General features: G+C 51.0%; 2 protein-coding genes across 2 annotated transcripts in view; both read left to right on the top strand.

Annotated features, from left to right (window-relative positions):
• Positions 1–3,143, top strand: part of CSK (C-terminal Src kinase) — a 34,537-nt gene extending 31,394 nt beyond the window's left edge. Inside the window, exons 8-13 of the mRNA XM_069071162.1 lie at positions 57–156; positions 264–354; positions 741–814; positions 1,372–1,567; positions 1,935–2,021; positions 2,118–3,143. Of these exons, the coding sequence (XP_068927263.1) occupies positions 57–156; positions 264–354; positions 741–814; positions 1,372–1,567; positions 1,935–2,021; positions 2,118–2,300 (731 nt within the window). The 3' untranslated portion in view covers positions 2,301–3,143. The remainder of the gene's footprint in view (positions 1–56; positions 157–263; positions 355–740; positions 815–1,371; positions 1,568–1,934; positions 2,022–2,117) is intronic.
• Positions 3,144–3,492: 349 nt separating this feature from the next.
• Positions 3,493–11,864, top strand: part of LMAN1L (lectin, mannose binding 1 like) — a 47,924-nt gene continuing 39,552 nt past the window's right edge. The window contains exons 1-2 of the mRNA XM_069071190.1: positions 3,493–3,554; positions 7,673–7,968. Coding sequence (XP_068927291.1) covers positions 3,493–3,554; positions 7,673–7,968 — 358 coding nt within the window. The remainder of the gene's footprint in view (positions 3,555–7,672; positions 7,969–11,864) is intronic.

Genomic DNA, 11,864 nt, shown 5'->3' with positions numbered 1-11,864 from the left:
GCCAGGCTTGGGGATCCAGGGGTCTCAACCCTCAACCCATACCTGTCATCTCCCAGATGTGATGCTTGGGGACTACCGGGGGAACAAAGTCGCCGTTAAGTGCATTAAGAATGATGCCACCGCTCAGGCCTTCCTGGCAGAAGCCTCGGTCATGACGTGAGTGGAGAAGGAAGGCCCAGGCTGGGGAGGGAGCTCAGATGAATGGGGGAGGGGGTGGCTCGGGAGCCAGTGTCTAAGCAGCCCCAATGGTTCCTTCACCCCAGGCAGCTCCGGCATAGCAATCTGGTGCAACTTCTTGGGGTGATTGTGGAGGAGAAGGGAGGCCTCTACATTGTCACAGAATACATGGCCAAGGTGAGCAGCACCTCCTCCGCACTGTTCTGCCTTTCTTGCCCCATCTCAATACTCTGCTGTCATCACTCCTCCTTCCCAACAGTTTTTTTTTGGGGGGGGGAACGTTCCAGCCCTCACCCCCTTCCCAGAGAACCTCAGAATTCTCCCAACACCAGTGGCCCAGGGAGATGTTAGAGGGAAAGAGAGGCTAACAGTCTGAGAGAGAGGCATTGTGGTTCGATCTGGGTTCAGATCCTGCTCATTTGATATCCCATCTGTAATCTTGGGCAAGACACCCCCTCTGGTCCTCAGGAGGAGACTGAGGCCTTGTTAAGTGAGCGGGTCAGCCTCCGAGAGCTCTGAGGGCCATTCCAGCTCCTAACTGGTGATTCATCTCCCTGTTCTAGGGCAGCCTGGTGGATTATCTTCGATCAAGGGGCAGGTCGGTGCTGGGTGGAGATTGCCTCCTCAAATTCTCCCTGTGAGTACCACCAGCACCAAGGAGTGGGGGAAAGGATGGGACTTTCATCTCCAGGGATTGTCATGGCTTGAGGAAAGATAAGGGAGGCCTTAAATCACCTGGCCTTGGTTTTCCCATTTGAAAACCGGAGATGATGATAGGACCCAGGCCAGAATGGATGGGATCCATCTCCCAGGGTTGTGGTGAAGGGCACCCTATGATGTTAACTGTTGTTTTTAGGTGGTTGCTTATCTCTCATGGTAGACCCGTGGGATAGAAGGGCAGGCATGAAGTGTCCCTGCCCCCCAGGGGCCTCTGCTCCACTGGGGTGGGGTCTACAACATGCCCACAGATCACTAAATACAAAGTCTATACCGAGGCATTTTGCTGAGTAGGGCTGGGCTCAGGCAGGGGGTGGCATCTGAGCCGAGCCTAAGATTCCAGTACGTGTTGGGGAGCTTTCCAGGCTCAAAGGCGAGGAGGTGGGAAATGAGATTCAGAAAGCTGTCTGTCACCCAGCTGGTAATGGGAGGTAGATGCTCAGACAGGAAGCTGACCCCCTGACCCTTCCCTCCCAGAGATGTCTGTGAGGCCATGGAGTACCTGGAAGCCAACAACTTCGTGCACCGGGACTTGGCTGCAAGGAACGTACTGGTGTCTGAAGACAACATTGCCAAGGTCAGCGATTTTGGCCTCACCAAAGAGGCCTCCTGCACCCAGGACACCGGGAAGCTGCCCGTCAAGTGGACAGCCCCCGAAGCCCTGAGAGAAAAGGTAGGAGCCATTCCTGCCGGCCTCAGCCTGCCGCCCTTCAGGAGTATAGAGTAGTGAAAGAGGACCTGCCTGGAAGCCCGAGACCTAAATGGACGTCCTGAAGGCTCCTTGCTAACTGGGGCCTTCAGCAAATCCGTTTTCTCCTGGACCTCTAGTCCGGTGTTGAATGGGGGTGGGGAACCATCTCTCTAAGACCTGTCACGGCTCCAGACACTGGCCCTTCAGTCCTCCAAGGTCATACTGGGCCCAGAGGTCCGTGTCCTTCCTCTCTTCACTCCTCCCCAAGGTCCCCATCTGGGTAGGTCACAGCAGGTAGGTGGGCCCTGAGCCCTGCTTTCAGCTCCTGCTCCTTCCCCCCCTCGAACAGAAATTCTCCACCAAGTCTGACGTGTGGAGTTTCGGGGTACTCCTCTGGGAAATCTACTCCTTCGGCCGAGTGCCTTATCCAAGAATCGTAAGTTGTCAGCCGGGGGCTGAGGGTTGTTGGGGAGCTGGGCGGGGGGAGGCCAGGATCTCCCAAAGCCTGCAACGTTGGATGGTCTCCCTCCAGCCTTTGAAGGACGTGGTCCCGAGAGTAGAGAAGGGCTACAAAATGGACGCGCCAGATGGCTGCCCGGCCGCTGTCTACGACGTCATGAAGAATTGCTGGCACCTGGACGCTGCCAACCGGCCCACCTTCCTGCAGCTTAGGGAACAGCTAGAGCATATCAAAGCCCATGAGCTGCACCTGTGAATGCCAGGGTGGGTGGGGGCACCCCGTGGGTGCCCTCGCCACCCTCTTCAATCACCTCCCCTATCCTCAACACAAAGACTGAGGTGCTGTTGAGAACTGGACCGGCTCGGACTAGAGCCCCCTCCTGGGAAAGACTGCACATCTTTCTGGCCTCCCCCCATGCCAGGATGGGCTGGGAGGTGGGGCAGGACTCAATCCTGGGGGGGTGGGGGGCAGCCAGCAGGTCCTATCCTGGCTCTTCCCCTTCCCCCCCACCCAGTCCCCCCCAACTAGCCTCTGGCCACCTCTTCTCCATCACAGGGGGCCCATCTTGACCTGTCCCTCTCTCACAGGTCAGCCGAGCGGGGACCAAAGGGCTTTGGGGGACTGCACTGAAATGGGACTGCACTGAAGGGGCAGACTCTATCCCTTGTCTCCCCCTGGCCTCCTGGCTTCTGCCTGCCTCTCTTTCTAATTTTCTTCCTTCTTTTTTTATGATTTTTTTCTGGTTTTCTTTTTTTATTATTTTCAAGTTGAGGAGAAAAAAAAATACCCAATATTGGGCGTTTTACAAGAAGTACGAATCTCATTCTTAATATATTAAGGGCAGAGGGGGAAGGGAATGGAAAGAAAAGAAACGCCCCCTCCCCCCAAGTTTCTCTCCCCTGGCCCCAGTCAGAAGCAGCCCATGCCCCTCCCCCGCCCATCTCCCAGCCTCGGGCCTGGTGTTTGCGCTTGACCCTGTCTCAATGTTGCATGCCGATCCCAGAGGCCTTTGCGTTTCTGTCCGGTGCTTTAATCTCATGTATTGCTGCCCACCCTGTGAGATGAAACTGTAATAAACCATTCCATGAGGACACCCAACACCCCCAGCCTCAGCGCGTCCTCTCTCGGGGGCCTGCCTGCCCGCCTCCCTCCACACTCCCAACTGAGGGGGGGCCCCTCCCGAACCCGAGCGAGGCTTGAGAGGATCCCCCCCACACCACTCTCCCTGCCATCTTGTCCATCCCCCTGTCTCTATGAGCAGGACTGTGCTTGTCCCATTGTACCGGGGGAGGGTGGCGGTAGGGGGGATCTCTTGGGGAAATGTCAGCTGCCTTCTTTCTGTTACCTGCATGAATGTCTTGTGTCCGTCACCATCAGCGAGCTCTAACCTCCCTCCTGCTTCAATGGGAAGGCCACCTCTCACTCTCTGGGAGCTGGGCCCGTGACGATGGAGAAGTCGCAGATGGGTGCCCGAATTCTCATGCTGTTGGCTCTGTGGCTTGGGGGGGCGTGGGTGTCTTCTGCTGTCTACCACCCTTGGGCCTGTCCCCAAACCCTCACCCCTACTCTGACCCTTCCAGCTCCCCAGGTCAGAATTGAGAACTGAGCCAGATGTTGGGGATAATTATCACAGACGGGAAGAGGTGTCAGCAGTCTGACTTGGGCATTAAGGAAGGAGGCTCAGGGGTCTTCAAACTTTTATTTTGAGACTGGAAAGTGTAAAAGGGGCAAAGGGGAGAAGGGCTAACAGTCTATTCTCTTGTGGATCATATTGAGTGAGATTGTGTTCCCTGGTATGTGACTAGAGGCAGGGGGCAGGAAGCCCAAGTCCTAGAAGAGACACAACCCAATTGGAGGGTGGAGGGTGGGGCAGGGAGGCTTCAGGACAAGGCCCCCTGAGAATAACATCTATATGGGTCTGATCCCAGGCAGGAGGAGACATGGGCCCAGGCCTTGGGGAATTCATAGTCTGGGGAGGAAGACGAGGCTTATGGAACATGATGGTAACATGTTTCAATGTGGACGTGAGCAATAGGAACACTGGAGTGTTTGTGTCTCACAGTGGGGGGCCATTGGTACTGGAGTAACTAGCCAGGGAAGGCTTCCTGGAGGAGGTGACCTGAACTGGATCCTAAAGACTGATGAGATGTGCAAAAGTGAAGGCTAGGTGGTGCTGTGGACAGGAAAGGGTTTAGTAGTTACCAAGTCATTTCATGTTCTTCACATCCCTCTGAAGCTGCAAAGGCTGGTGTAGACCCCCTGACCAGTGAAGCTTCCTAAGACATCACCCTCCCCTTGGGAACCAGCCTAGGACACCCTTACTGGAGGCTCAGAGGCCCTCCACACATTCCTTGGATTTGGGGGTCAACCACACCCAGTCCCCACTTACCTCCTTTCCCTTTTTAGGGTCAAATCCTAGCAACACCTCCCTTTTCCCAGGCACCACTTTCTAGGGCTTATTCCTAAGGGGGAAAGGATCTGCTCGCTTCTGGGATGCCCACAGAATGGTGATGCTTGTCCAAGAGTATTATTTGGGGCTTGGGGATGTAATCCACATGGATACCCTGGGCCCTGGCTCACTTGTCCAATTCCCCCACCAATTCAGTGGCCTCCTTGGGATGTTGAGTCCAATAAGTAACCTTTCTCCTGCCAAGGGGAACGTCTTAATGAGAGACTTGATTATAATTTTACCAAACATACATTCAACCTGTCCCACTTTTACCCTTAGAGTTCATGAAAGAAACTTCAATTGGGAGTTACCCCCACTGAACATCTGGGCCAACTTAGCATCTAAATAGGAATCCCCAGCCCAACCCTCAAGATGTTTCCTATAAATGGTCATCTGGCTCCTGGGTGGGAAGGAGAGCTCATTGCTTACAAAGACAGCTCAACTCCTTTCCCTTCTTCCTATTTCGTATACCCCCTCCACAGCCTATTATAGGAACCTCCCACCTGGTTAGCCTGCTTTTATTTTTTCCCCTTTTGTAACCATGGTAAGGCTATAAGGACTAGGAACTCCCAGGTGAGCACATTCTCTCCACCAAAGCAGATCAGCACTTTCTCTGCATTAATTCCTTCCTGTACCAAGAGGTTAAATGACTTGCCCTAGTTCATATATCATGAATATGTATCAAAGGTAAGACTTCAAACCCAAATCCACAGTTATGCATGGTAGCCAGAATAATTTTTTTAACACCTACCTCTAACCAAGCCAGTTTTACACTCCCAAACCTTCTGTGGCTCCCTTTGGCCTGCTGAATAAAACCCAAGCTCAGCCTGGTATCCAAGGCCTCTCGTGGTCTGGGTGCCCATGTATCTTAGTATCTACTGTACCTCTACAAAGGAGTCCTAAACTTGGAGCTAATGGATTTCGGAGGTCTGTAAACTTGGGGGGAAAAATCTTTATTTTCACCAACTTTCGATTTCCTTTGTAAACCTGCATATTTTGTCTTACGCCTTTTAAAACATGATTCTGAAGAGATCTGTAGGCTTCCCGAGCCTGCTGCCACCCAAGGACTATGATATAAAATAGGTCATTGTGAAGAGTAGTGACTTAGCAACCTGTCACCACTCAACACCCACTGCCCCGATGCTGGTATAACAACTGACATTTTTTGGTACTTAACCTCATGTGCCAGGGGGCCCATCTCCAGGTGTCCTGATCCACACCTCGACACAGACCCACATGGCTCTGGAGGAGAAAGTGAGGCTGGTGGCTTTGTGCAGCTCTGTCTCACTTAAATCCAATTCACTCAGATATCATGGCATCGCTTCCCTGATGGCCTGGTGCTTTTCCAAAACGGAGGACAAAGCACAACGACAATGTGCCAAGCACTGTGCTGATTGCTTTACAATATCTTGTTTGATCCTTGGAACAACCCTGGGAGGTAGGTGGTATTATTATCCCCATTTTACAGTTGAGGAAACTGAGCCAGACATGTTAAATGACTCGTCCCAGGTTAATGCCTCTGAGGTGAAAGTGTGAGGCTGGCTTTGAGCCAAGGTTCTCCTGACTCCAGGCCCAACGTTATCATACCACCCAATGCTTTACCACCACCACCACTGCTGCTGCTACTACTACTACTACTACTACCACCACCTTCTCTAGGTAACGTGGTGCAGCTAGGTGGCACAGTGGATAAAGTGCCAGCCCTGGAGTCAGGAGGACCTTAATTCAGATTTGACCTGATAACTTACTGTGTGACCCTGGGCAAGTCACTTCACCCTGTTTGCCTCAGTTTCCTCATCGGTAAAATGAGCTGGAGAAGGAAATGGCAAACCACTCCAGTATCTTTGCCAAAAAAGCCCAAACGGTCACAGAGAGTCAGACAATTGAAAAATGACTGAACTGAAAAATGACTGAACAAGTTTTAGGTAACAGGACTTTGCCTCTGTTATCTCACTTGACCCTCACAGCAGCCTGGGAGGTAGATGCTATTACTACCCCCATTTAACAGAGAAAGGGAGGGTGCCTGACTTGCCCAGGGTCACAAAGCTATTAAATATTTTGGATAGGATTTGAATTCAGATCTTCCCTCCAGCGATGCAGATTTAAACCCTTTTTCTTGACGGCCTGTCCTTTTCGACATGTTCATTTCCACCATTCATTACGGGATTTGCACCCAGCATGATGGGGACTTTCCATGATTGTTTTGGGATCCCAAGGAGACAGTGGAACATGTGAGCTATTGACGATCTGTCCTTTGCCCTCTGGGTGAGACTCCGTTTCACTTCTCCCAGAAAAGTATCGGCCTTCAAAGGATGGACATCTTCATTCTTGGGAGAAGCTCGGGAGCTCGGTGTCTCCCTGAAGGCAGACATTTCCTGTCCTCCTTTTCAGTTTTGGGTCCAATTCATTCATCGGCCCAGGTGTACAAGAAGGAAGTGTTAACCCTCTTTTGTGGATTGGAAAAGGAGCTAAATGACTTCCTTATGGTCATCCAGTGAGGACCATTTACAGTCAGGACTGGACCCTATGTGGGCCTGGAGTCAGGAAGCCCTGAATTAAAATTTGGCCTCAGACACTAGCTGTATGACCCAGGGCAAGTCACTTAACCTCTGTCTGCCTCAATTTCCTCAGCTGTAAAATGGGGATCAGGGTTATTGTGAGGAATAAATGAGATGTTTGTAAAGTGCTTAGCTCAGTGCCCAGCACACATAGTAGGTGCTATATAAATGCTATTATTAGTAGGTCTTCTGGTTCAAGGTCACACTGCCTTGTCCAGTCACACTCATTTAATAGTTAACTTCCTATTTTCCTAGCCAGGCCATGAGCTTCCTGAGTTCTTGGATGAAATGATGCCCTATGAGGGCTTACCTATAGTGGGGGCTCAGTAAAGCCTTGATCATATTGAATAGTGTGACCAGGGAGGCAGGAATGTGTTGGTGGCATAGCAAAGAGACCAGCCTGGCCGGAGCCTTCATGTCCAGCAAGAAGCAGGGAGAGGAGGCTGGCAAGGTGGGCAGGCCGGCTGCAGAGGGCATTGAAAGCTAAGAGAGCTTACACTTGGTTCCACCCAACATGAACAAACAGCTGGTGTGAGGAGGGAGGCACCCTGTCCTCAGGCATCCAAACGTCCTCTGCAGTCTCTTGGGCTGCCCTTCCTCGGCTTCCTCCTCCCCTGCAGGTCTTCCCTCCTAGGCCTGGCCAAGCTCCAGGAGCCCCTCCCTCCCTTTCTTCCACGTGGATACTGGAGCCGCTCTGCCAGCAGGAGACACTTCAGGGCAAGAGCAGGTGCCATGAGTCTGGGGCCCATGGAGTCTGACCCTTCTCTCCTCTGCCTCCTCTGCCTCCTGCTGCCATCCTACAGCCAGGCCATGGCTGCATCTCCTTGGCACCGAAGGTTTGAGTACAAGTTCAGTTTCAAAGGGCCCAGATTGGCGATCGTTGGGCAAGAGATACCCTTCTGGAACCACCATGGAGGTTAGAGGATGGTGTGGAAGGGGTCGGTGGGAAGGAGGGGGGGTTCAGACTTGAACCTCAAAGAGGGTGGGAAAAGACTCAGGGCTCTCCCCCTCCCCCACTTAGTGGCACCCCCTCTCTCATGCCTAAGCCCAGGGGCAGCTGAGGATATAGGTACCTTTCTGCCTCTGAAGGGCTGTGATTTTGTGAGTTAGGGAAAGATTGAGCTCTCTTCCCAGGCAGAGGCTACCCCAAGACTCTTTTCACCTGGCAATGCCAACCTGTGCCATGGGATCAGAAACTAACTTTGTTCATCTGGACTTTGGTGTTCAAGGTTCAGATCTTAACCCTTTGAACTCCTACAAAAACCAGATGATCTGGCCAGTAAATAAGAACATGGGGAAGAGGCTAGAGATCATTCTTGGGGTCTTGGTTGTACTGACTCACAGTGGACTTGGGGTGCAGGCCTCACTGACCATGTCACATTCTCATTCTCTCCTCTAGCCTCAGTTTCTCCTGCCTCTACATTTTCAACTTGGCATTTCCCTGTATCACCTGTAGTCTCATGGTAAAGGCCTTGAGAATAATTTAGCAGTTTAAAGCTCTTTTTTTAGGTAAAGAAACTGATGTCCAGAGAGTTTTGAGAAGCTTGGCCAAGGTCACATAGTTATTATGCAGGAGAGTCTGGTTTAAACCTGCCTCGACTCAAGGTCCAGGGGCTTTCCCCATTGTATGGTATTGCCTTTGATCCCTTCTTTCTGTCTCTTCCCCTTCTGCCCTTCCCCGGGCCCTCTACCTCAGTGTTCTGTTGCCTGGGAAGAATGTGGTTTGATGATTCAGTGATCACAGAATCATGGCTTCTGGGGACGTCATGTCCCAGGCCCTTCCCATTAAAGGGCATTCTATAGGGCTGCCTCATCTCCAGACTCAGCTGCTCTGTAACCTCGGACCCTGCCCCTCTCCTAGTGACTGGCTCCCTACCCCTTTCTCTAATGTCCAGGCCCTTCCTCAGTGTTATTTGTGTGGGGCCCAGCTCCCCAAAGTCCCTAAAGGACCCTGGAGGGGCCCAAACTCCTGGCTCCCCCACAAGCAAGGAAGGCCCTGAGTCTTACAACTCAGGTCAGTCTTTCTGGCCCTGGGGTCTGGGACCCAGCAGCTTTACCCCATAGCAATGGTAGAGTTATTCATTTCAGTTTGTGTCCAGCCATCATCTCCCCTTTCGGCCCCCCTGTCTTCCTCCTCCGCAGCACACAGATCAGGGAGATCTTCTTTCCCTGGGATGCTCCCTCCCAGCCTTCTCCCCAGTTCTTGCTCCCCAGTTTGGGTCAAGATCCAAGTGCTTCTCCCTGGTGTGAGGTGCGGGGTGGGGGGGAGGGGGAGGGGTAAGTCCTCTTCTCAGGAGGGTGTATAATATAAGAGAGAAAGGTGTATGGAGTAGACGATGCTGACTTTGAAGGGAGGCAGCTCCAATGGGAGAATTTCAGGCACTGGAGACTAAGAATATATTTTGGGCTAGGACCTTCTCAGAGCCCCTGAAGTCACACTGCAGCAGTAACCTCGCCCTTCACCAGGGGTAAGGCCAGACTCCTCTGGGTGGTTAGTGCCTTCCTGCTCCCACCAAGCCCCATGGAGGGTGCCCCAGGGGAGAAAGGACCAGAAGGGACTGAGAGGTCATTCATTTAGCCCAAACCTCTTGTTTTACCAATGAAGAAACTGAGACCCAGAGAGGTCGTGACCCTGCTTCCTCCAACCAACATGACCACAGATTGAAAGAGAAAAAAATAGACTTTCTGTGTCCCCTCCAATGTAGGTGACACTAAGGTGGGACCACATTTCCACCTGTCCGCACGTTGGATTGACTTTAACCTCTCAGGATGGGGTCCTCCCCAGGTTAGGGGGAGGGGCTGGGCAGCCCCATGACCATCCCGAAAGACAGGGGGGGCTCCAGGAAGCCTAGAGGGGCATCATGGACTGGGCTGGGAATCAAGCAGCCTGGGTTCTAAGTACATGCCTATGCCACTTCTTAAATCTTTCCTCTCTCTGGGCCTCAGTAAAGAACAAGCCTAGAGAATCTCAAGATTCGTCCCAGCTCTACCTATCTCTAGACCAATGATTGACTCAGAGCCTTCCCCAGGCCACATTCTTTCCCTCTTTCTCAGCAGCTTTTCCCAATGGCAAACACAGGGATTAATAAGATCTCCAGGAAGAGCCAGCAGGGACTAGGGGGAGGGGGGAGACTATGACAAAGACCTGGGACTTGTGCCAGCTTCCAGGTTGGCACATGGTTGGGGGCAGGGGGAGATCAATGCAAGGGAGGGCTGTGGTTGGGCTGGCATCTTGCAGCCTCTCCTTTCCCAATTAGGGCTGGCCCTCTTTAGAATGGTGAATGGACCAGCTTTTAGCTTGGTGACTCCAGCCCCCTGATCTTGGTCAGTCTGCCCTCAATCTTTTCTTCTTTAGCAGCAAACATTAAAAAAAAAAAGCAGGTATGAAAGCCATGTATGGGTATGAGTAACTAGGATCAGCTGTAAATGTGACTCCTCACAAGGCTATTTGTACTTTAACAAGGATCAGAGCTTTAACAGAAGGGAATTCAGTTAATAAGCCAGCATTTATTAAGCACTCACTGTGTGCTAGGCTGGAGATACAAAGATGAAAACATAGTTTTTGCTCTCAAAGACTTTGCATTTTTTTCTTGAATCCCCTTTAACAAGTAATTATTAAGGTGCCTACTATGCACAAGGCTCTGGGTTAGTTACAGTGCCATAATCAGGAGTTTTTGGATGAGGAAAGTGATAGAACCTGGGGGGAAGGGTGGGGGGGGGGAGGGGAGAGCATGGAAGACACTTAGCTGGGGGGGAGGGAGCTGTACCGCCCAGGACCATTCATATTTTTAGCAGTGAGGAGGCTAGCACTTACACTATAGGGAAGAACTTACCCCAATCCATTTTCCTGTATATAACTAACTAGGATATTTTCCTGTTTTTAACTAACTTCTTGGTAACTGGGCACTAAGCTCTATTGTCCCTATGTTGCTGAAAGTCTACAAGTGCTATCAGCTTCTCTTAAATTCTTTGCCATCTAAATTTAACTTCCTGGCACAAAACCAGTCTCCCTCACCCTGGTTATAGCCCTAGCTAGGTGCTTGGGGTGCAAAGCCAGACGAGAGACATCTCAGGGTTGGAGGATCTTTCACTCTCAGACATGGGGTGGGGGAAGGCGGGTGACAAGGACAGAAATAATTCTGATACCAAGGATGGGGATAGAGACCATACCTGGGATTTCATGACCATAGAGGATTCTCAGGTGAGGAAATTCCCTCTACCAACAGGCTGGGACCTATTCTGAACCTGCCTAGAACACTGAGGTTAAGTGACTTGTCAGGATGTGTCAGAACTAGGGGCTACAACCATGTCTTGCCTTAGCTTTAAGGCCAGCCTTCTGTCCACCAAACCAGCAGTTCTCAAATGTTTAGTTTCAGGGTCCTTTTATATTCTTAAAATTTTTCCTTATGTGGTTTATATCCATCAATATTTACCATATTAGAAATGATAATGGATACAGTCTTAAAACATTTAAGAAAAAAACCCCTTATATGTTCATAAAAATAACATATTTTTGTCAGTGAAAAAAATGGCCTTGTTTTCCATATTTTTTTTGCCAGTCTCTTTAATGTCTGCTTTAATGGAAGATAGCTGGGCACCCCTGTTTCTGTAAACAATGTCACAATATGTTATTTTGATTAAAGTATGTGAAGATATCTAGCCTTACATAGATACAAAGTTGGAAAATAGACGCAAATAGCATCTTAGTATTATTATGAAAAACATTTTAATCTCATGGAGCCCATGAAAGGTCTTGGGGACCCCACTTTGAGAACTGCCGCCCTGAACCATTGCAATCCCAAGGAGCGTGAG

This window comes from Petaurus breviceps, unplaced genomic scaffold (assembly GCF_028583685.1).
Source record: "Petaurus breviceps papuanus isolate PSGF00001 unplaced genomic scaffold, PetGlider_PUasm1.0 90825, whole genome shotgun sequence".
NCBI lineage: Eukaryota > Metazoa > Chordata > Mammalia > Diprotodontia > Petauridae > Petaurus > Petaurus breviceps.
The sequence above is the reverse complement of the archived record's forward strand: the minus strand, read 5'-3'. Positions and strand labels throughout refer to the sequence as shown.